Source organism: Mus caroli, chromosome 10 (assembly GCF_900094665.2).
Source record: "Mus caroli chromosome 10, CAROLI_EIJ_v1.1, whole genome shotgun sequence".
NCBI lineage: Eukaryota > Metazoa > Chordata > Mammalia > Rodentia > Muridae > Mus > Mus caroli.
The window spans coordinates 35,257,963-35,282,293 of NC_034579.1; the positions used below are offsets into that span (position 1 = coordinate 35,257,963).

The following is a 24,331-nucleotide window of genomic DNA, read 5'->3' on the forward strand; positions in this document are numbered from 1 at the left end:
ATGATGGATTTTTGTTCAAAACAACAAAGGCAATGATGTATTCAATGAATGGTTGCATTGTTATAAGGGATGGGAGGTGGGAGAGAAACATTTAGAATACTGTCATTGGCTATTTGCACACCTTGCAAAACAGTGTAATGTCCGAAGGTGGACATTGTAAATATACTCTAACTTTAGGGTACCACTCCTCTCCCCCCAAAAGGATAGCTTCTCTTTAAAAATCAATGAAAAACACAAAAAGAGGACTTTAAAAGTATTGGTCCCCGACCTGTTTGCATTCTATTTAGCAGGTTTGGATAGTATATTTCTGCCTAAAACATCAGTCTGTGAATTTTTATAATTTGTTTTTAAGTCTTCTCAATGGCCATCCTTGTTTAGTAGAAGTCACTGGGCTATCAGTTCAGTGCTCTGACTAATTAAATGTAATCCTAAGAAAACTACTTTTAAATTCATATACAAAAGTTGCAGGATATTAAATATGAGTGGAGAGTTTTAAAGAATGGGAGATTCTTTTGTTTTGACAGTAAACTATTAAATACTAAAAGCAAGTTAGTTTTTGTTGGGAAACCTTTTCTCATATTCATAATTCCCGAATTTTAACTTTTTTCGCTATTTAATGGTGATTGAATCTCTATAAAGTGTCCTAAGATTTACCAGTCCTATATTTAATATATCTCTAAAGAGAAATAAAAATTTATAAGTGGCTTTAGTTTTTGTTAAAAATCCAATAGTTTTGATAAATACATCTATTCTAATGGAATATTCAAAGTTAAGCCTTCTCAGTAGAAGCTTCAAAAGTAAACAGGATAGATGTAAATCTCTTCTAATAGCTTTGTTAGGCTGTAATTCATATGCCATATCACTCACCTAATCTGTTCAAGTCCATGATCTGTGATACATTCAGAGCTGGGCGCCAACACTACATTCTAGAGTATTTCTATCGCTCAGAAATATCCTGTGTACCTAGTAGCAGTTACTCCTCATTTTTATGCCAATTTCCTAGGCATGAGTAACCATCAATCTTGTTTTCAGCCTCAAAAGTTTTGTCTATTCTGGGAGCTAGGGAGAGATGGCTCAGTGGTTAAGAGCCCTGACTGCTTTCCAGAGATCCCAAGTTCAGTTCCCAGCACCGACACGGTGGCTTACAATTTTCTGTCATGGGATCCGATGCCCTCCTGTTTCTCGTAGGCACACATGCAAATAGAGCATATATATATATATATATATATATATATATATGTATATATATATATATAAAATAAGTAAGTCTAAAAACACTGTTCTGGATATTTCTTATAAGTGGAATCATATGATACATAGTTTTTGTGTTGGCTTTATTTAAGGGTCATCTATATAATATATATCTACACTTCATTTTTTTTTTAAATCAATGAATAACATTTCTTTGGATGGGTATTTTGCATTATGCTAATCTTTTTTGTTAGTTGATGGACAAGTGAAATTGTTTCTACCTTTAGACTATTAAAATGTTGCTATGAATGTTCATATGCACATTTTTGTATTGACATGCAGTGGGTGAGATTTTCAGTTTCTTTCTGACTTTTCTGACTTTATATGTTTGTTAACTATCCTGGTGGGTAGTAAAGTAGTATTCATTGTGAGTTTGACTTGCATTTTATTGATGGTGGCTGGTGTTGGACATCGTTTCTTGTGCTTATTGTCCATTTGTGCATTCTTTTTGGAAAATGTTTATTTAGATCCAGTGCTCATTATGCTATTCAATTTTTCACTCTTAGGAAAAAAACCCTGAGGAATTTATTTTCAAGGCGTCAGGATGTATTCTGGCTCTTTGTTAAGAGGGTGCAGTGGCTGCTTTACACCACTGCCTGTAAACTTGTGATGAGGAAATACATGATAGAGCCGTGTATTGGAGAAAGCTACTTACTTTGGGACATCCAGGAAGCCAAGGGAAGAGAGGAACTTGGGATCCTGTTTCATGAATGGGGATATTCACCCAGTGACCTAGTTCCCTCCACTAGGCTCCACCTCCTAAGGATTTTTGTCATCTTCCAGGAGTGCCATAGGCTGAGGCCCTCGCCTCAGATGTGTGTGAACTGCCGTATGGATGCTGGGAATTAGACTGCAGGTCCTGTGAAAGAGTAGGCTACTCTTTCCCCTCTAGCCTCTGAATATTCAGGCATTTACCGAAACAAACTTAATTACAGAAGTCTTTCTTGTTTTCTTATTACCATTGTTAAGATGAGTTTCTTTATTTCCTTTTCCTGTCTTTCCCTCCCTCCCTCTTCTCCTACCCTTCCTCCATCTGTCTTTCTAGACAGTTTCTCTTGTGTACCCCTGGCTGTCCTAAAACTTACTTTGTAGACCAGGCTGGCCTCAAACTCAGAGATCCCCATGCCTCTACCTCCCTACTACTGAGATTAAAGGTGTGAAAGTCCAGCTGAATTTTCTTTTCTTTTTTCTTTTTTTTGTAAATAAATAAAATGTAATATATGTCTATGTTAATTACTGAGAAAGTGGAATCTATGTCTACACGGTTCATTGTGCTTTAGTTGCAGGTTCATTCTTTTCTTTTAGGATGTTCAGACTTTCCTTGGAGATGAAGAAATGTGCTCTCTTTTGCCAAGGAACTGCTGTCGGCACATTGAGTAACAGTAACTAAAACAAGCACCAGCTGAATTTTCACCTCAGAACCAGAATATTAATTTTACTTTGAGATTCAGTTATTTATCTTTAGATTGAAAAACCACAGAAATTAATGTGTGTCATCATTCTGGTCAGAGCATCTGAACAAAATGTTTGTTTCAAAACCTAGAAGTTTACTCTTACCTCAGGTTAAGAAATAATAGTTATTTTAATGACATTTATTCTGAAGTTTACATTTTCTTAGAGATTCAACCTTACAACTGCTGTTGACTGTTGAAAAAAAAATTTTTTTTTTTAAGTCCAGGCTTTACAAAAAAGAAAATGGTACGTCACAGTGTAGGGCCTTTGGCAGTATGCAAATTGAGTTTCATAGTTACTAAAAGTCAAAGTAGTTTCTGATTTCTTTTGTATGACAATTAAGTTAAATGAGCTTTTATGTATTATTTCAACAACTTTGTAGCATAATTATTAAAAAAAAATAGTTGTAGCCGGGCGGTGGCGCACGCCTTTAATGCCTCTCGGGAGGGAGAGGCAGGCAGATTTCTGAGTTCGAGGCCAGCATGGTCTACAAAGTGAGTTCCTGGACAGCCAGAACTATACAGAGAAACCCTGGCTCGAAGAAAAAAAAACCAAAAAAACAAAAAAAAGTTGTAGTATATTTTTCTGTTACAGTTGTTCAACCTAGAAAGAGACCTTTCTTTACAAAAAGAGGAAGATACAAGGACATTATAAGTATTTTAATTGTTAGCATTTGAAAGGAATTAGAATGTAAGATAAGAATGAAACAATTTGCTAACATGTTCAGTTGCAGGTCCTCTTTCTTACAAGGCCTTCCAAGGTTTATTCTGGCTCTCAGGAAGGTGTGATGGCAGGAGTGTGAGAGTGTGGGGAAGCAGAGAGAGGGGTGGTTCTGTGTCTTTTCGTTGTTTTCTGGGGGTCCCCAGCCTGTAGGCCTTCTCAGCTCAGTTAAAATCCACCTCCAAAGACATATATACTCTGTCAAGTAACTGAGTGGAGTGGAATGGACTGAGATATAATATGTTTCACACTCCCGTCATGATTCTGCATAGTTTTACATTTCATATTTGGTAGTTTGTTTCTTGTTTTTATACCGCCATTACTTTTATCTTAGTTGTTTTTGTTTTTTTTACTGTTCTTTTTTATGTCCCTTATTGTTTTCTGTGCAGTTTTTAAGATTATTCTCTTTGTGGTAATTATCCTTCCCCATCTTACAGTGGTATTATTTGGATTAGCTCCTATGTAGTTTTATTGTATAATTTTGGTCAACTGTGTGTCATTCTCTTCTTACTTTGTGCTGTTGCCATCATACAAAGCCCATTTTTTTACCTTAAACTCCTCAACATGATTTTATAATTATGACTTTATTCTCTTATCTCTTAGATGACATAGAATGGTTAGAGTCTAAAGTGTAATTTTTCGTGGCTTTAGTTCTTTGAAGTATTAGTAGTAACTGGCCTTGAAGCCTTGGCTCAGTAAGTTCTGTGGCTGGCATACATCAGGTACAGTTTCTCTGAAGTGCTTTCTCCCTATAGTAAGACCATATTGTTTTCTTTGAAAACTAGACATTTTCAAGTTGGTAGAAGTTTTTTCATTTTTTTTTTTTTTTAAAATTCATTTTTTTTTTTTTTTTTTTTTTTTTTTTTGTATATGAGTACACTGTCACTGTCTTCAGACACACCAGAAGAGGACATCATCAGATCCCATTACAGATGCTTGTGGGCTACCATGTGGTTGCTGGGAACTGAATTCAGTATCTTTGGAGGAGTAACCAGTGCTCTTAACTGCTGAGCCATCTCTCCAGCCTCTCCCACCACCTCTTTAAAAAAGATTTATTTATTTCATTTATATGAGTACACTGTAGCTCTCTTCAGATAGACCAGAAGAGGACATCGGATATCATTACAGATGGTTATAAGCTACTATGTGGTTGTTGGAATTAAACTCAGGACCTCTGGAAGAACAGTCTTAACCACTGAGCCCTGGTAACAATTTTTTAAAGTCAGGTTTTCCACACCTTCGGTGTTTATATTTGTTTGTTGTTTTTATTTCTTTAGTAATTTTGCTGGCTGGTAGTTGTAGTCTCCATTCTTAGAACTCTCTGCACAGCTAGCCTAAAACAGTTAATGATTGACCAGCTTTTTTTTTTTTTTTAAAGGCTTTGAGCTAAGTTTTCTCCAAGCTTTTAAAAGATGTTTTTACTTGTTTGAAAATTTCGTGCAACACATTTCCATCATATTATTTCCTCTTTTCTATCTCCTCTCAGATCACCCCCTCTTCCCCACATACAAACCCAACCATGTGCTCTTTCTTTCTCTCAAAATAACTATAAGAAACCCCACAAAATACATGGACTTGGATCTGTATTGACCACTTACTCCAGAGTATGAGGCCTGCCTTGGACTGTGGTTGATATATCCAGTGTCATTGCATTGAAGAAAACTGATTATCCCTCCCCAGCCAGCAACTATCAATTATAAATGGCCTTTTGGCTAGGAGTGGATACTGAAATTTTAATCACAAAATAAGTATGCAAGGGAATGGATATATTAATTAGCCTTATTTAATCATCTTATAATATATACATATCAAAATATACCCTATAAAATTATTCTGTTTTTATTATAAACTATACCCTAATAAAATTTCTGGAGACAAGGAAATAAATGTTTTCTTAGATCCACATGTCACCTAGAAAGAGCTAATACCCTAAGTCTGTAAGAATTCAAAACCATTTACTAGATTAAAATACTTTAATTTTTATTAATTTTGCAAAAATATTCTTAAAAGACTGCTCTCTTTGTCACATCTTTTAGTGTAGTGTAGCAGACAAGTTTCTGGACTGAAGGCAAGGTTTTTCACATAACTGCAACTCTCTGTAGTACTGCTTCTCCAGCTGCACACGTCTTAGAATGCTCTCTCTTACTAAGCCGAATCCCGACTAACGAAGTTGAAATAGTTTGAGAGAGACGAAGTTTGTCTCTAATAAGATGTTGCAGCTGTGTCATCCATGCACTGATATGAGGTAGCACTGTCATAAGGCACTAGATATGGTCCTACTTTGTAAAGATAAAAACAGTGCCACTGTGGAGTTACAGAGTTTACAATAAAAGCTGCTGCTATCAAGCAGTTGGTGTGCATATTCATTTTGTACAAGTCTCAACTTTTGAGTTTCTAGTTTTATTTCTCCTCATTTTCATTCTGTGATGCCCATTCCATATTAGGGTTGCTAGTATTATGGCAGGAACTCATGTGCAGTTGTTTTTGCTGGGGAAATGGTCCCTAGGGAGCAGAGAATGGTAGGTCAGTCTGTGTTGATGTTGTCAGTATGGTCATGAGTGGAGGGAAGTATTGGGAGCAGGAAATTAAATCAACAGGCATTCTCACCAGACTCTCATGCCTGATCCTCCTGTGCCACAGTCGCTGCTTTCATGCATTGCTTTGTCTTCAGATACATTCAGGCTTTTACTTCATGTTTTCCCCTGGGTCAATTATTCTATTTTGTTGAGCATTCTTTCATTTTGCCAGTATTTAGTAAACACATTGCATGTATGTTGTTCATGAGTCCTGAAATTACTGTGTTCTTCAAACATAAAGTCCTTTTGGATTCCAAAGAATCTGTCATCAAATGAGTTAAGGAAACACAATTTTAATACAAATCAAGAACTGAGAAGATTAAGGAAGCCAACATTCACTTTTTAAAAATTGAGCATTTAATTAATGTTGAATAAAAAGATTGTTGGTTTCAGATTTGTCAGTCTGCCATCAAGTCTAGCTTCAGTTACTAAAAAGCCATGTGCCTTAGACCAGCAGGTTGCAAGCCCTTTGAGTGCTGCATATCAGATATTTACATTATAATTCATAACAGCAAAATCACACTTATGAAGTCTCAATGCTTTTATACTCCCTTCTATAAGACCATATCGTCCGTCGTGTTTGTAGTATTTTCTTTGAAAACTAGACATTTTCAAGTTGGTAGCAGTTCTTTGTTTTGTTTTGCTGGTTGAGGTTACCACAGCATGAGGGAACTGTATTAAAGGCTCTCAGCATTAGGAAGGTTGAGAACTGCTGCATAGTTGGCAAAGTTATTTCTAAGTTTTTGGCTTTTTTTTATTTTAGATTTTTTTTAATTGGATATTTTCTTTATTTACATTTCAAATGTTATCCCCTTTCCTGGTTCCCCCTCCGAAGAACATCCTCCCCCTATCCCCTCCCCACTCCTCCCTGCTCACCAACCCACCCACTCCTGCTTTCTGGCCCTGGCATTCCCCAACACTGGAGCATACAGCCTTCATAGGACCAAGGGCCTTTCCTCCTATTGGTGTCCGACTAGGCCATCCTCTGCTGTGTATGCAGCTGGAGCCATGAGTTCCACCATGTGTGCTCTTTGGTTAGTGATTTAGTCCCAGGGAGCTCTGGGGTTACTGGCTAGTTCATGTTGTTCCTCCTATGGGGCTGCAAACCCCTTCAGCTCCTTGGGTCCTTTCTCTAGCTCCTTCATTGGGGACCCTGAGCTCAGTCCAATTGATGGCTGTGAGCATCCACCTCTGTATTTGTGAGGTACTGGCAGAGCCTCTCAGGAGAGAGTTGTATAAGGTTCCTGTCAGCAAGCACTTGTTGGCATCTACAACAGTGTTTGGGTTTGGTGATTGTAAATGGGATGGATCCCCAGGTGAGTCAATCTCTAGATGGCCATTTCTTCAGTCTCTACTCCACATTTTGTCTCTGTAACTCCTTCCATGGGTGTTTGTTCCCCCCTTCTAAGATGGATAGAAGTATTCACACTATGGTCTTCCTTCTGGAGTTTCATGTGGTTTGTGAATTGTATCTTGGGTATTCCAAGTTTCTGGGCTTCCCGGCTAATATCCACTATCAGTGAGTGTATATCATGTGTATTCCCCTTTGATAGGGGTTACCTCACTCAGGATGATATCCTCCAGATCCATCCATTTGCCAAAGAATTTCATAAATTCATTGTTTTTTAATAGCTGAGTAGTACTCCATTGTGTAAATGTACCACATTTTCTCTATCCATTCCTCTGTTGAGGGACATCTGGGTTCTTTCCAGCTTCTGGCTATTATAAATAAGGCTGCTATGAACATAGTGGAGCATGTGTCCTTCTTACCGGTTGGAACATCTTCTGGATATATGCCCAGTAGAGGTATTGCTGGATCCTCTGGTAGTACTATGTCCAATTTTATGAGGAACCACCAAACTGATTTCCAGAGTGGTTTTACCATCTTGCAATCCCACCAGCAATGGAAATAGATATTAACATTCAGCCTGGTACCTTCTACCTAGTTTCTATCTTTTCCCTAAGTCATATATTCACAGAGTTTTGTAATTCCAAAGCTTATGAATAGGAAAGTAGACTTCCTGACTCCTACTAAGGAGAAAATGTAAAAAGTGTAGTATAGAGTTGTTTTTAGAATTGTTTTTAAAGTCATTTTTAAAGATACCTTATTAATGGGAATCAAATTTGTAATTGTTTCTCTTAAGCATTTTAACCAATATTCGATTAAGATACATTGATAATAAAAAATATTTTCTTAAATCCTTACAGTTGCCTGTGGGATGTTAGTAGTGATTCTCTAAATTACTGGTCTTGAATTTATTTGCCAACTTCAAGGAAACATGTTTGTCTTTCTGAATTTTTCAGCCTCTAGTTTAGCATATTTGCCATTAATTGAGTTGGGGCTTAAATCTACTATTGTAGTATTTAAAATTTTGATTAATGGGTTATTTAGGAAGCATTTAAGCAGGTCATCTGTAGATGATACCTTTTCTTAACTCACTCATCATTAGTACTGGTATTTTCTTTATTTGAAGAATTTTAAATTATAATTTTGGGAAATAATTTTATTTAGAACTCAGTTTATTACACAATTTGCTTTTAATTTAAAATTATTTTTCTTTCCTCTGAAATTAAGTTTCATAGCTGCTGGTCTAAATAGAAACTAAATTTCCAGTACAGTGATACTAGAACAGTTTCAAAACTAGAACAGTTGGTGGTTCAGATAGAGTATTGCTGCCCACGGCTGGTATAGATCAGTGATACAGGACTCGCTTCACACACATGCACTCTTAGGTAGTGAGTTTGGGTCCAGCATTAAAAAACCAGAATATTGTGGCCTTGGAGTTGTAGATTTTATTTATTATAAAACTGACCTTTCTAGTTTTGTTAGATGGAATAATCACTTTTAGATATGCTATTTCTGCTTGTAACAATACCTTAAAAATAAGATGTGTGGATGTGGTGGTATGCACCTTTGATCCCAGCACTCAGGAGGCTGAGACAGGTTGGATCTTTGTGCCTCCAGGACATTCAGAGCTACATAAAGAGACCCTGTCTCCAGGGTGGGATCTATGTCTGGGAAACCAATGTTTTTATGACAAAATGTCCACACTATTTTCTGTATTTTTTTTATATTTAAGCCAGAAATGGGAAACTGATCAATAAAAATAGCCACTTCTACTAAAAGAAAAGGTCAGCTGGTCAGAGTGAGGGATACATAGGTAGAAAGAAATTTGGACAGCTCTTGGACAGAAATAGTGCAAGGTACTGACAGGCAACATGAGAAATACGGGTATGTTCTTCCATTGCTGCTGTTCTCTCTGTTGGAATCAAACACATGGCATGTACCCAGGAGGAACTAAGGGCAGTGCTCTTCAGGTAGGAGCCCTGCCAGGCTCAGGAAAGTAGTGCGCCTCTTCTTTTCATCTCTTGTGGATTTTGTTTTTGTGGCTCCCCCACTCTTTTCCTGTTTTGAATCTTTCTAGTATTTCTTTCCTTTCAAAAAAGACTTATCTTTTCTTTATGTGTATGCATGAGAGCCTGTATGAATTTATGTGCACCATATGTGTGCAGGAGCCTAGAAGGCCAGAAGAGTGTGGCTCCTGGGAACTAAACCCAGATCTTGCAAGATGAGTAAGTGCTGAGCCACCTCTCCAGCCCCTCATTCCTTTCTGAATCTTGGCTGTGCCCAGGTAGTGTGCTGGTGAGTCAGTCCCCCCTTTTGCATTTGAAAAATGTGCATTCTTGTTTTTTTTAGTTTATACTTTTGGGTCCCCCACCCCCATCACATTGTTTCTCCTTATAATACAATTTCATCAAATAGGAATTTTAAATAAGCAGAAGTCCATTTTTGTTACATTCAACTGATATATACCTTGTTTTTTTTTCCCCCTTTGTAATAGCAACATTTTATCTTTACTTCCCTTCCTGTCCCCACTAGCAAAATTTCATACACAAGAACTCCTTTTTGCTATGTTTTCTTCTAGAGTTATCTCTATTTTAGGGAACTTCTCACTTGAAAACATGAATGCAAAGAAGATTCATTAACTTGAGTAAGTGTTGAGTGGGTTTTGTAAGCTTTGTTAACACTCTGATTCAGTGAGGTTCATGAAACTTGTCAGATTGTAATAGTAAAGCAGCTACATGTCCTTAGGGATGTAAAACCATGCAGACTTGAGTAATCTAGTACAGTGCTTATGATTACAACATGCTGACAAATGACTTACTGTGAAATATGGTTAACACAGTGGCTATGAACTAATTTTCTTCTATCCTACATCAGCTATATCGCCATTAGAACATTTAAATGACTTGTACTCTGACTGTTCTATTGCTGCGTGTGTCTCAAGACTAAACTTTACAATGTGTTACGTTTTAGGTCAGAAGACTTGTCTTCATCTACATGGCGTCTTTCCTTACCTCTATGTGCCATATGATGGCTATGGACAGCAGCCAGAAAGCTATCTGTCTCAGATGGCATTCAGTATCGACAGAGCACTTAATGTGGCTTTAGGCAATCCATCTTCCACTGCTCAGCATGTGTTCAAAGTGTCATTAGTATCAGGAATGTAAGTATGATAATATCTTTTAAATTTCACTTCTGCCTTTCTTTTGTTATTTTAATTAGAGAAAACATGAAATATATTTTGTTCATTTTTTTTTTTACTATAATAATAATGGAGCTATGGTGGATTTCTTTTTGAAGCTTTACAAAGTAAATTTTTACTGGAATGAAAAATAAATGGCTACCAGTTGTTTTTATTTTAACCCCTTTCCATTTTTCTGCTTCCTGTAGAAATTCATGTAATTCTTACTTTATGGGACCTTTTGGTCTTGTGTATACTGTTGTAGGTCCTTGGTATGTTGCTCTGCTTCTTGTCACTGTACCAAAACACCTGAGACAATCATTTTATAAAGAGAAAATACTTGGTTTGGGTCACATTTTATTAGATTCTATTTGTATTATGATCCATTGGTCCCGTAGCTTTGGGCCTGTGGTAAGAGAGTTCATCATTACAGGAGCATGTAGCTGAACAAATTGCTTGCTATAAACTAGCAAACATAAGAAAGGAAAAGGAAGAGACCTGTTTCATAAATCCTTTTGAGAACATGCTCCTAATGATTTAAAGACATGCCCCCCATTATACCTTTTAAAGCTACCTTCTCAGTAGTGCCTTTAACTCATGGACCTTTGGAGGATATTCAAGATCTAACCTGTTTATTTGTATATTGCTAAACAAAACAAAGTTCCATAGAGGTTATATTCTAGTAACAAGAAAAGGGTAATAATCGGTACATATGACATGAGATAGGTTTATTTGTTACATGGTAATTGATATAGAAGGAAAGAAGACAGAAAGCACTATAAGAAGACTATAAGGATCTGTACAGTTTTAGACTGGGTGCTCAGGAAGGGTCTCATTGACAAGATCAGTGACATTAACTACCAAATGATGTAACATGTAAAAGAATACAGTGGAAGTGAGGGAGCAAGCAAGAGTCCAGGTGGCTGGAATAGGAGATGGAGAGAATGACAGAGTGAGCAGATACGAATGAGAAGAAAACTATGTAGACCACTTATTTTCAAGTTTCTAGATTCTCCAGCATTAGCTCTGTTTAATTTGACAGTTGAGATTGTGGTTCTCAGATCTCTTAAGGACCAGGATTGTACCTGAACAACGGTGTGATGAAATCCAGGCTTCCCATAGGCTCTGTTAGCCAGTCTCTGAGTACAAGAGCACTAAGGCAGTCTCTTATTTGAAGACTGACAATTCTATAATAGTTTTGCTCTATTCTTTCTTTTGATTTGAACTGCAGTGGAAGGTGACTCCCAGCTTCCGCCTCCATTTCTTCCTCCTTTGTCTTAGCTCAGACCAGAATCTAAACCTGATGGCCATCCTAGCCTTTTGTATCTCTGCTTACTTCCTTTCACATGGGTTCTCCTTAATACATTTCTTACATGGCATTTCTTTCTCAGACAGCTGAAAGCCTTTCTATCAATTCTGATGCATACTCAAATTTGAGAATCACTATAGGCAACTATTCTATGAACTTTAAATTTTCTTCTGAGCTGTTGCATGATATTGAGCTGCCAGGGTCTGACTTACTAGGGTTGCTTCAGCAACTATGTAGGTGAACAAAGATGTGGGAAGATGAGGACAGAGAAGCAAGAAGCTCAGTAATAAAGTATGGTAGCGTGAACTACAGTAATAGCAAGGAAGTTGTGTAAAATCAGCTTCTGTATGTATTCTGAGGGTTAAGTTAAAATTTGCTGTTCAGTTAGTTGAGAGTAGTGATATGTGTCAAGAATGACAGCAGGATTTATTTTGTGTTGCTTAGAACTTTGAGTCTGTGTTGGTGGAGCACAGTGGAGGAAAGATCTGGATGTTTCAAGCATGACTACTATCTAAGTAGGATATTGCCATGATCATGACTGTATATTCTATATCTTAGTTCATTTTTGTTTACTTTAGCATTTAACAGAACTTTACTTATTTTAGGTTTTATTCTTCACTAGCTAACAGGTGAGCTGAAGAAATAACCACACTTGCTTGTTTACTAGAACACACCAGCACCTTTTCAGTGTTGAGCACTATACCAGGCAAAAGAGAGACAAGAATAGGATACAGCTGTAGCTGTGGTAAGAGCACAGATACAGATGTTGAGATAGCGTTTGTTAGGGATTGATTGTGTCATGTGGTTAGAGAGGCTGAGTAGCTACAGTAGTCAGTCTGTATGCTGAAACCCCTTAGACGCTGGTAGCCAGTCCAAGTCTGAAAAGCCTCAGAACCAGAAGGGTTGATGGCATAATTATGGTATAATTCTCAGCTCCAGGCTGAAGGCCTGAGACCGTGCACACTTTTGATACAAGTCCTAGAAGCAAAATCAACATGTACAGGAACTGGAGGGCTTGAAGCTGTGGTCAGCAGGAGCAGGAGGATAATTGCATCACAGTTCTAGGAAGAGGAGAGAAAGTTCCATTTTTTCCGACTTTTTGTTCATGTTGAAATTTGGATGGTACTCACCTGCATATAAACAGATCTTTTTTATTCCCCAGCTTAGCAAGATAAAATTATTCAGAGACTTTTTTTTTTTTTGGCTAAAAAAACTTAGATAATGTATAGAATTTCTAAGCTATATTTTAGGGCAATATATATGAAACCAGAATTACAGGTTTCCAAATAATTTTGATTTAATAGTTAAATATTTATTCAGTATCTGAAATTAAGAGACTGAAAAAAAAAGGCACTAAAGATTGTTAACAAAACCAAGACAAAGCAAAGATAATATGGAGCACATAAGTGTAGGTTGTCTTCCTGTTTATTTGATTAAAGATGACCTCTCTCCTAAGAGCTGCATTTATGTATATGAAAAATACCATAGTAGTAGGAAAAGGTTGAAATTTACCATTAAGAAAATGAGATCCCATATATATTAGCTAAGACTTTCTAGGTTAACAATGGATAGAATGAATCTTTATCCATGTATAAAAGGGGGGTTTTTAAGAGTGGCTTACAGACTGTGGTCCTCCTAGACCAGCAATAGTTATTTCCAGTCAAAAAGTCCAAGAATCTAGTAATTGTTCAGCCCATGAGGCAGAATGTCTGAGCTGATCTTCAGTATTCATTGGAATTCTGAAGAAGTAGGGTACAGGAATACCTCAGCAGCAGGATGAATGAACTGCCGGTGAGACCGAAGGCAAGCAGGCACAAAGCTGCTTCTTTCCAAGTCCTTTCTATAGATTGAGAGTGGTCTTCCTACCTGAAATGGTCCAATCAAAAAAGTCCCTTACAGGCATCTCCAGCTGTTTGGGTTTGTAGTTAATTTCATGGGTAGTCAAGTGGACACCCCAAGAAGAGCTAGCTCAGCACCATACAGCTTTTATCCTTTTCTTTATAGAAACAGTAGCAAATTATAGAAACAATATTGTTACAACTCATATTGAGCTCTGGCCTCTATAGGAATGTGTGTGCACACATACAATACGTGTGTATCCTGTACATGTGTGTACATATGTGAGCATACATGCCGCACACATACATAGGATGAAGTGAAGTAGTATTATTTTTTAAATGATAGAAGTGGGATGATGGGATGCGTTGGTAGTTAAGAGCATTTGTTGTTCCTGCAGAGGAACAGGGTTTGTTTCCGAGCACCCAGAATGTGGCTAACAGATACACATATAACTTCAGTTTCAGGACATCCAATCTTACACTTTCTTCTGGCCCCATTGGGCAACAGGCACATATGTAGCACACTCATATACACACAAAATATATCTTAACATAAAGGGTGAAAGATGGAGAGAGACGATCAGAGAATACAGTATTGAAGGAGGTTAGTTAAGCTGAAATCTGCATCTCTGAGAATGAAAGGAAAAAAAGGCAAAAGCCAGGGACAGGGCTTTCCAGGCTGAGAAAAGCAAGCAAGGGAATACATGAAGAGGGATGAAATTAGCCTAATGTGGTTTAGAGTGGCCGGGGGAGAGAACAGTGAGTGATAGATAAGACAGGATTAAAGTAAGAAACAAGGATGGATGTGTGCACATTTCAGATGTTGGGAACTAGCAAAATAAAAATGTAACAGAAATTACTTGGTGACAATAATAGAGATAGCTCTGACCCAGAGTATGAGTAACAGGTTTTCTAAAGCATTATTACTATGTGAGTACGTACATGGTGTCTGGGTGGGTGTGGGCACATTACATGGAATTAGAGGACAACCTCAGGTGTCAACTTCACCTTTCGCCTTGTTTTGAGATAGGGGTTTTCTTTTGTTTTGTTTTGTTTTTTCTGCTGTATGTGTTAGACTGCATGTGCTGGCCCATGAGCTTCTAGGCGTTCTCTTGTCTCTGCCTTCCTCCTTCTTGTAGGAACAAGGAGATTACACATATGTTATGCATCTGGCTTTTGCATGCATTATTGGGATTTAAACTTAGGTCCTTGTGCTTCTGAATGGCAAGCACTGTTACCCTTTGAGTTATCTCCCTATCTCCTCGCTGATGTATTGTTTAAATTACATCATCTTTGAAAAGAATCACAGTCAGCGTATCATAGGTATAAGTAGAGTTTTATGTCCTCCTAAAATTATATGGAAACATCAGCTTCTTAAGCCTTCATTGAATACTTCTTCCTCAGTGTAATCATCTGCAGCTCCCTTTTCCTGTTCAGTCTCATGGCCTGAGATAGCATAGTAGGGTTCTTAAGCCCCCAGCCATACATAGATACATTCATTCATTCATTTATCTATTTTAATTTTATTTTGGGGGATGGTCAGAGGACATCTTGGGGGACTTAATACTCCTACCACGTGGGTTCCAGGAAATAAGCTTAAGTCATCATTGGTGGCAGACATCCTTAACCACTAACCCATCTTACTATCCCCATTTCAAGCTCTTAATCTCTGATCTATTTAATTTTCACTGGATTCATTAAATATGTATAGATGTTAAAGACATCAGCTACTAAAATGTGTCATGTGTTGACACACACTTTTTTTTTTATAAATAAAACACATATGAGTGCATATGATACAGTTTGCCTCTTGATAGTAAACTTGTGAAATTGATAGCTGATTATAGGTGCTGTTAAAAGACACTGACCAAGAGAAATGGCAATAGTCTATATTGTTTCAGAGCCTCTTGGACTTTCCACTTAACCTGAAGGGAGGTGTTGTTTGTCAGGTACTGGAATTTTTGTTACTCTGTGACTTCTGATGTGGAAGGCGTTGTCCCCTCAGATGCCCCTCGGTTTTTGCTTTTGTTAAAAAAACTTTTCTTGAGCTGGGAAAATAGTTCAATGAATGAGAATGGTTGTTGTCCAAGCATGAGGACTTGAGTTTGGGTCTCTGAGACCCACTTAAAAATATTTGTGTGCATCCCTGTATTATACTTATAACTCCACTCTTTGACGGGCAAAGGTGGGGGTGGGGTGGGGTGGGGATATAGGGTAGGAAGGGTAGTTGTTGGGACTGGCTGCCAGCCTAGCTCCAAAGTCAGCAAGTGTCTTAGTCAGTGTCCTATTGCTGTAAAAATACACTAGTTCCCCTGAGACTTCTACCATTGTCCCATTGATGTCATTCTTTTCTTATTTTAACTTTTTACTTTGTCTTTGAGTTTTCAGAATTTTGACTATAATATTCTTCAGAAAGATGCATTTTAAATGAAGTGCTTTAGACGTGCTTTGAACTTTCTGGCTGTGAATATCAGTGTAATGTAGCCAGGGCTACTGTGAACTCCTGACCCTCATTCCGTTAACCTCAAGAGTCGCCTGGCCACTCATAGCATTTTCACTCATGGGTTTTGTTGGCTAGATTTTTTTAAAATGCCTTTTCCAGTCTGTTCTGAAATCTCATGAAGTGAACATTGACCTGTTTAATGGAATTAAGTAGATTATTGCAAAAGACTATCTTCAGGCCAAGAAATTCTTCTATATGTTCCGATCTACTGTTGAAGTTATCAGTCAGCTGCATATGTAACTTCATCCATTATGTTTTTTATCTTCAAGATTTTTAATGAGTTTTTTTTTTTTTTATGATCTTTCCTTAGTGGATTTCAGTTAGGTCTTGAATTCTCTTCCTAAGTTTATTTAGTTGTCTGTTTTTCCTTAATATTGTACTAAGTTTTTCAGAAAATTCGTTCTCTCAAATTTTTGCCAACTAATTTATATCCTTTTCTTTGTGCTCTAACTAGCAGTCACTGTGCTTCCTTCCTTAGAAGCCCACATTACAGAATTAGTTCTCACGCTTCTTTATGCTGGCATTTGTGCATCTGGTGGCTAATCAGTTCCCTGTACCAGTTTATGGGATAACTTTGGTAGTGAGAGACTAACTATTGTGTTGAGTGAGTATACCATGCTGATCTGTGTTCCTCATGAGACGTGTGTGTGTGTGTTATATATATATATGTATGCATTCAGCTTTTTCAATTGTAATCAACACTAGCAGTATCTGCAAGTTTCTATAGCCAGTGGTGGTTTTGGGATTATATTGCCTGCCAGAAAGTAGTTTCCTTAGCTTGGACCCAGCTAGGTTGTAATATGAGTAAGTTTTTCTAGGTCAAGATAGGGTTGGACTACTCGCTTGTTCCATCTAGGTGTAACATGCTGGTCAAAGATGCTTGTTTGACCAGGCTACAGAGAGATGAGTGGTACAGTTGATGCCTGACAGCTACATCAGTGACTTCATGGGGCCCCTGAAAGATGCCCTTCCTAGAAAAGTTTATCCAGCTATTTTCTAGAGTTAAGAATGGATATGTAGGACCAAGCTTCTAAGAATAGGCTGTTCCATTACTTCTTGGCCAGAGGAGAACCACTAGGTTTGTCTAGTTGATTCCCCAGGGTCCCCAAGCAGGCCAAGCCAGACTAAACAGGAAATGTTGTAGGGGCCTCAGTAGGCGGAGCCAACACAGTTGTGAAGCTCCTCTTCTGTGTCTAGAGGTTTTGCTTGATAGGCTCATTGGTTACCTTTCTATTGCCGTGATAAAACACCATGACCAAGGTAACTTGCAAAAGAAAGAGTTTGGGGGCTGGGCTTGGTGTATGGGCTTTTGAGACTTCAAAAAAGGCCACCTCACATGATATAACTCCCCTAAACAGTTCCACCAAGCGAGGACCAAGTATTCAAATATATGAGCCTATCCAGGCCATTCTGGATCAAACCACCAAGAACAACTTCTTTATAGAGCTGTAATGATTAAATGTAAGGTAGAAATGGTTCACTGTCCCTTTTGGTTCCAAGTTTTGTCTAAGGAGAATTTTTAAAATCTTAAAAATGCTTTGGTGTTTCTTCATATATAAATCTCTGATAGGTTTAGTTGCAAGCTCTTGGGGTATTTTTAAATGTGTTTTGGGTAATATTAAATGTAAGAAGACTGAATTAGGCCAGCAGAGCCTAATTAGGACAATAAGTTGTATTATTTCATCTTTGAATTACAGAAATGTTTTAAAATATGTTTTTCTTATGTTTCAGGCCTTTTTATGGTTATCATGAGAAGGAAAGACACTTTATGAAGATCTATCTTTACAATCCTGCAATGGTGAAAAGGTACAAAGATAAATGAAACCAAAGTATGAATAAACATGACTTAAATATTATATTAATAAAAAGAAGACGATAGAAGAAAGGCTTTGTAATTTATAACACCATTACAGTAAAGAATGTAAACTGTATATTATGAGTAGAAAGACAGCCACTGCTTAGATTGTGTGGAGGATATTTCAAAGGTAGGTCATTTGTTTATGGCCCCTGCCTATTTCTCTGTTTTGGATGTTGTGAGTTTGTTGAATTTTTTGTAAGAGATGATAACTGTCTGATACAATATTAGTGGCCTGTTGACCAGTCCATATGTTCAAGACTAAAAACAAGATAATCTTGTAATTTCAAAATAAGGAGAATTTTGTTGAAGGACTGCAGTGAGGGAACTTTTTGTTGACTCCTTATTAGCTGTTTCATATCCTGATTTTTTTTCCCGTTTCCTTTTCTTTTCCTTTTTCTCTTTCTTTTCCCTTTCTTCCTTTCTTCCTCCCTTCCTTCCTTTCTTTCTTTCTTTCTTTCTTTCTTTCTTTCTTTCTTTCTTTCTTTCTTTCTTTCTCTCTCTCTCTCTCTCTCTCCCTNTCCCTTCCTCATTCCCTCCCTCCCTTCCTTCCTTCCTTCCTTCCTTCCTTCCTTCCTTCCTTCCTTCCTTCCTTCCTCTCTCCTCTCTCTCTCTCTCTCTCTCTCTCTCTCTCTCTCTCTCTCTCTCTCTCTCTCTCTCTCTCTTTCCCCTTAATGTGTCCTCTGCATCAAGTAGTTGAATTCCAGACTCTAAAAATAAATTTGACAGGGGTGAGGCTTGGAGTCTGGGGGCAGCCAGATAACTCAGTGGAAAGCCAGTTGCTGCTAAGTCTGACGCCTGAGCTGTATCCCCAGGATACACATCCTGTAAGCAGTGCTCCATCAAATTGCCCTCTGGCCCCATGGACACATATAACAATAAATAAATGCAACACAAAACTTCCTTTTAAGAGTAAATTGTCTAAGTTCAACATGTGGCTTATTAGTTAGGTGACCTTAGGCAAGAGCCTTCCTCCTCCTTTCTGCCGTGCTTTCCTACGTTTGATTCTGATGTCTGGACCACCGCCAGACTGATTTGCTGCTCCTTGTCAGTGATGGCTTTACGTCTGTCAGTTGGCCCCACTTGCCTTCCTCATGCCATTTTAATGTCAATACTCATAATTTTACTTGGAATACTCATATACACACATTTATACATATAAACACACCCATCTCTCACATATCAATTCTTCATGAAAGATTTATCTCTCCATATCAAATGTCTTATCTCCCATCCATTCTTCACTTCTTATGGTTTCTACCCAAACTAATCCACTGAAATTTTTGTTCACTAACTGTCGCTAAATTCATTTTATGTCTTTCCTTTTTGAGCTTGTGGTACTACTTAGGAAACCTTCAAATGACTGCATATGCTGGTTTCTGAGACTCTGAAACCTCCTTTGATTATCCTCATACATGCATGATCATTCATCTTGGTGCCGCTGCGTATTGTTGCTGTTTTTTCTTTCATATTGGTGATTGTTTCTTAGGGACTGCCTTTATGTCTTCATCTTCTCCCTTCCATATTTATATTATTTATTAATTTTTATGGATGTGACCTCTAAGTTAGTATGAATGTCTCAATTTTCCTCTTGTGTTCCCAGTCAATATATGAAACCATTAACAGGGTAAATAGACTATCAGTGTGGTTAAGAATGAGAAGCGGGAGTAAAGGGAGCAGTCTTCCCTCATCCTTTGACTAGACTACTCTTGCCAGCCCACCTTGATCATGTTTCCTGCATTCCTGGCTGGCCTTCCCCGGGATCATGTTATTCAATTCCAGTCACCTCTTCTGCAATCATGACCTCTCGATGTCTCCATGGTGACAACTGGGACCACATGTATTGGCTCTGCTTGGTGGGGTCCCCCTTTGTAACACCCTTTGTAACAATAAAGTCTATTTAAACCTTGGAAAAAAAAAAAAAGAATGAGAACTCACAGAGAAGATTTGATGTGAGCTTTATAGCCTTTTCATTTTTGTTTGTGTGAGTTTTAAAAAATACATTGTGGGCTGTGAATGTGAGTATAGGCAGGCACCTGCAGAGGCCAGTGTCATTTGGTCCTGTGAAGCTGGAGCCACCCAGCGAGTGTGCTAGGAACCAACCTGGGTCCTCTGCAAGACTAATATGCCCTCTTTAGTACTGAGCCATCCCATCTCTCCAGCCCTTTTTGTGTGATTTTTAATACCATTTAAATTCTCTTGAAGATTCATCACTTCATTTATAAAATGTTACCATGGACTTGTAGTAAGTTCTGCTTGAGGTTACACATTTGTTATATATAACCTATTCAGTATATAGAGCTCAAAAGTATGTTAGCTACGCCTTCAGTGTTAAAACATTATGATTGTTCCTGTTCATTTTCAGTGGGGCCTCCGCTAGAATGTCCCACTGTACTAAAACTCAGAACGCTTAGAGCTGTTTTTAATTTTTCTGAAACCAAGATGACAACCAAACCAAAACTACTTTTCTTTCATTCATTACATTTTCAATAAACACATGACCACCATTTGGCTTAATCTCAATTCTTCCCTAACTTACCATCCATCTCCAGTCAGTTCTTCAGATGTGGCCATGTCACCCTTACTGAGTTAAGGGTTGTCACCCTTACAGTTCTCCTGACTCTTTGGCGGATTTTTGTCTTATAACTATCAATCTAGGTTTTCCACTGCAGTCTCCTGATATGATTGTTTTGTTTGCCTGCTATTTACTTCTCCAGCAAATTATATACTGCTTCATATTTAAGTAGGATGACTGTAACCTGACTTCACATTTTAAGTAGGCTGTCTATAATCTGACTTCAGACATTTCTTTCAGTTTTGACACTAGACTACATACAGTATCTATGGCTTCCCTTCCTGAATATACTGCTTTCTTATAACCTTTACTGTACCCTATTATGTTAATGTGAAACACTCTTCCCTCTCTTCAGAGAGTTGAACCTGTGGTTTGTTTAACTTCCTGCTTAGACTGCTCACAAAGGGCTTCCGGGAACACCTCTGCCCCTCAGTTCTCGGCATAGTACTTTTTTTGATGTGCATTGTTGCTGTTGCTTATGTTCCCTATTATGAAGGGACTAGCATTCCCATGGTAACACTGTCTCTAGTGGTGGAGTTATGGTTGATATTTCTTTGGGGAATTTTTAGTGGTGTATATGAAGTTATTTCTGTATTTTTTTTTTTTTTTTAATAATGGAGAGCAGAAAAAGATTTATCCAATGTTGCCACAATTGAGATGAGGGACCAAGACATCTAGCTAGGAAACCCTCTCCTCTTACATACCAGTTTATTTTCAACATCCTGAAGTAAGAGTAAACTTTAGAAAGTGAATATATACACATTTAAACAGTTTTACTCAAGGTGTGACACAGCCCACCATTGACCTCATTGACTAGGCCTGAGTTTCATCCTTTAAATTAGTCAGACACGTTGTTAGAACTGTGAATTCTTTTCTAGAGACAAGTTTCCTATACAGTTGGTGCCTTTTTCTTCTCCCAGCATGAAATTTCTAGGGGACTCCCTCCCCACTTTGGTAATTCTTTGTTTTAGTAGTCTGAGACTCAGTAGTTTGAGACTCGCAAGTGTCTTTTTAAAACGTCTTCATTTGTCAAGACCAGTTACAATTTTTCGTTTTCTGTTTAACACCTACATCTAAAAAGAATGCAAGTAGGAACTAAGGTTAGAACATGTTTAATTAGTGCCAGGTAGCCACGTATAAGAACCATTTTGGGGGGCTAGAAAGATGTCTCGGCAGTTAAAAGCATGTGTTGCTCTTGCAGCAGACCCAGGTTTGAGTCCAAGCCACCCAATGATGGTTCATACCCATCAGTAACTCCAGCGTCATGGGATGTCCTCTGACCTCCATGCAAGTACACTTAGTAGACAAAAATATATGAAAGGAAACACTTGTGCACAAAAAATAAGTTAAAAATTGTTTTAAATAAAAAATATTTGGGAAAAAAAAAACCTGTTGGCTTTTAGTTATCTTTGGAAGGGCTGGCTCCATCTTGGTAATCTGAGATGGGATCTTGTTGGAAGCCTAGGCAGGCCACAGGCCTTCTTCCTGCTTTGACTTGCCGAATGCTCAGAGTATAGGCAAGCACTGCCAGGCCTAGGATAAATTTCTCTAATGCTTTTCTTAGGTGGTTTTAATTTTTTCCCATTTAATCTATGAATTGTTTTTTTCATTGAGAAAAATTCATTTTACTTTAAGACTGTGGTTTAAACTTTTAACTTGAAATAAAATACATATTTCTAGAAAAAAAAATAAAATGATAATTTTGAGTATTAGTGGGGATTTTTTTTTGTCCTCTATATTTCTGTAATCATTGCTTCACTTGACAATGAACATAATCCTATAACTTTCTTTTTCTAATTTAGGATATGTGAACTTTTGCAAAGCGGAGCCATAATGAATAAATGTTACCAGCCTCATGAAGCGCATATTCCCTACCTCCTACAGCTCTTCATTGACTACAATCTTTATGGAATGAATTTAATAAACCTGGCTGCTGTCAAGTTCCGAAAAGCAAGAAGGAAAGGTACGGTTACTTTTCTTTTCTTTTTTTTTTTTAAGTTTTGTTTTATTTATTTATTATATGTAAGTACACTGTAGCCATCTTCAGACACTCCAGAAGAGGGTATCAGATTTCGTTATGGATGGTTGTGAGCCACCATGTGGTTGCTGGGATTTGAACTCCGGACCTTCGGAAGAGCAGTCGGCACTTTTAACCACTGAGCCATCTCGCCAGCCCCACGGTTACTTTTCAAGTTCAGACTAAGGGTGCTGTGTAATCAGCGGCTTACAAAGTAGTATGCATAGTGGATAAAGAATAGAGAAATGCTGAGAGTAGGGTTCGAGATTATCAGGAAGCACTTTGCAGAAGACATTTTCTGGAGCTGTAGAGCTCAGCGGTTAAGAGCATTGGCTGCTCTTCCAGAGGACCCAGGTTTGATTCCCAGCACCTACATAGTGCCTCACAACTATTTTTAATTCCAGTTCCAAGGAATCGATGTCATCTTAAGACACCAAGCACACAACTGGCAAGTAGACATTCTTACACCCATATATATATAAATTTACTAGTTTGTGGAGATACTTACATGCTATATAAATCACCCACTCCTAAGGAGACACATGTTGAAGATGTTTCATGTGTTTGGAACTATATAGGCATTGTCATAGTTTTAAAATATTTTAGTCACTTTGAAGGAAACTTTTTTATACTTTGTTATTGAAATCTGCAAACTTCCTAACCCTGCAACTCCTAAATAATCAGAAATAAACTTTTCTGTTTGTGCATAGGTACCTGAGTGGTGAATTAGTTAAACACCTGCCCAAAAGCTCTCTGGATGTATGCAGTCGCGTGCGTGCACATGTACACACAGACACACACACACACACACACACACACACGCACGCACGTGTGACAGCTTATTTTGGTATGCCTTGACTGGCTCAATGGCTGGGCATTTCTCATCCTCCCTAAGGCTAGCTACAGTCTAGCTACAGTCTCCCCTCCGACTTCGCTGAGTCATCTTGCTAAATCAGCATTTCATCTCTGCTAGCGCTGACCCAGTCAGGGAGTTTCTTTCTGGAATTCTTCCATGCCTGGTTGCTTTCTTTCCTGCAGCTCCTAAGTCTGATCCCTCTGCTTTCCGGTCGTGGAAAGTGATCCTCCTCTTCTTCCCTCTCACTTGGTCTCTTGCCAGCACAATCTAAAAGTCCCACCTCGCCTCCCCGCCCAGCCAATGGCTGTACCACAATTTCTTTATTATCAACTGAAGCCAGTTGGGGGCAGGGGTCCTCGGGTCTGGAAGCTCAGCTTTTTGGAGCCGAAATAAAACAAAAGCATCAGAACCACTCCCCAATAAATACCCACCCTGTATATCTAATATTAGTAGATATACTAATGTTATCATTAGTGAACCACTAATGTGGTTCATAATTTTCTACTTAATATCCTATTATGGTTAATCCATGTGTCATGGATTAGTACTTCATTCCTTAGAGTGACACAGTGATAGTCTGCTGTGTGTATAATGTACATTTGTTTCCCAATTGGTGGGCTTTTGGAGATTTTTTTTTCCATATTTTTTACACTTGTGTACACTTGTGTACAAAATTTTTTTTGAACATATATTGGGAATAACATATCTGGGTTCATTGGTCTTCCTTTCCTTTTCATAAGAGACCATGTGTGTGTGTGTGTGTGTGTGTGTGTGTGTGTGCACTCACACGTGTACTTGTGTGGGCAAACACTTTGCCTACTCTTCTTCCTCTGTGTTTTTTTTTTTTTTTTAA

The 24,331-nt window shown here is 38.0% G+C and overlaps 1 protein-coding gene across 1 annotated transcript in view; it reads left to right on the forward strand.

Moving 5' to 3' along the window:
- Window positions 1-24,331, forward strand: part of Rev3l (REV3 like, DNA directed polymerase zeta catalytic subunit) — a 119,185-nt gene that overhangs the window by 40,996 nt on the left and 53,858 nt on the right. Inside the window, exons 2-4 of the mRNA XM_029482641.1 lie at window positions 10,318-10,507; window positions 17,907-17,981; window positions 22,408-22,568. Of these exons, the coding sequence (XP_029338501.1) occupies window positions 10,318-10,507; window positions 17,907-17,981; window positions 22,408-22,568 (426 nt within the window). The remainder of the gene's footprint in view (window positions 1-10,317; window positions 10,508-17,906; window positions 17,982-22,407; window positions 22,569-24,331) is intronic.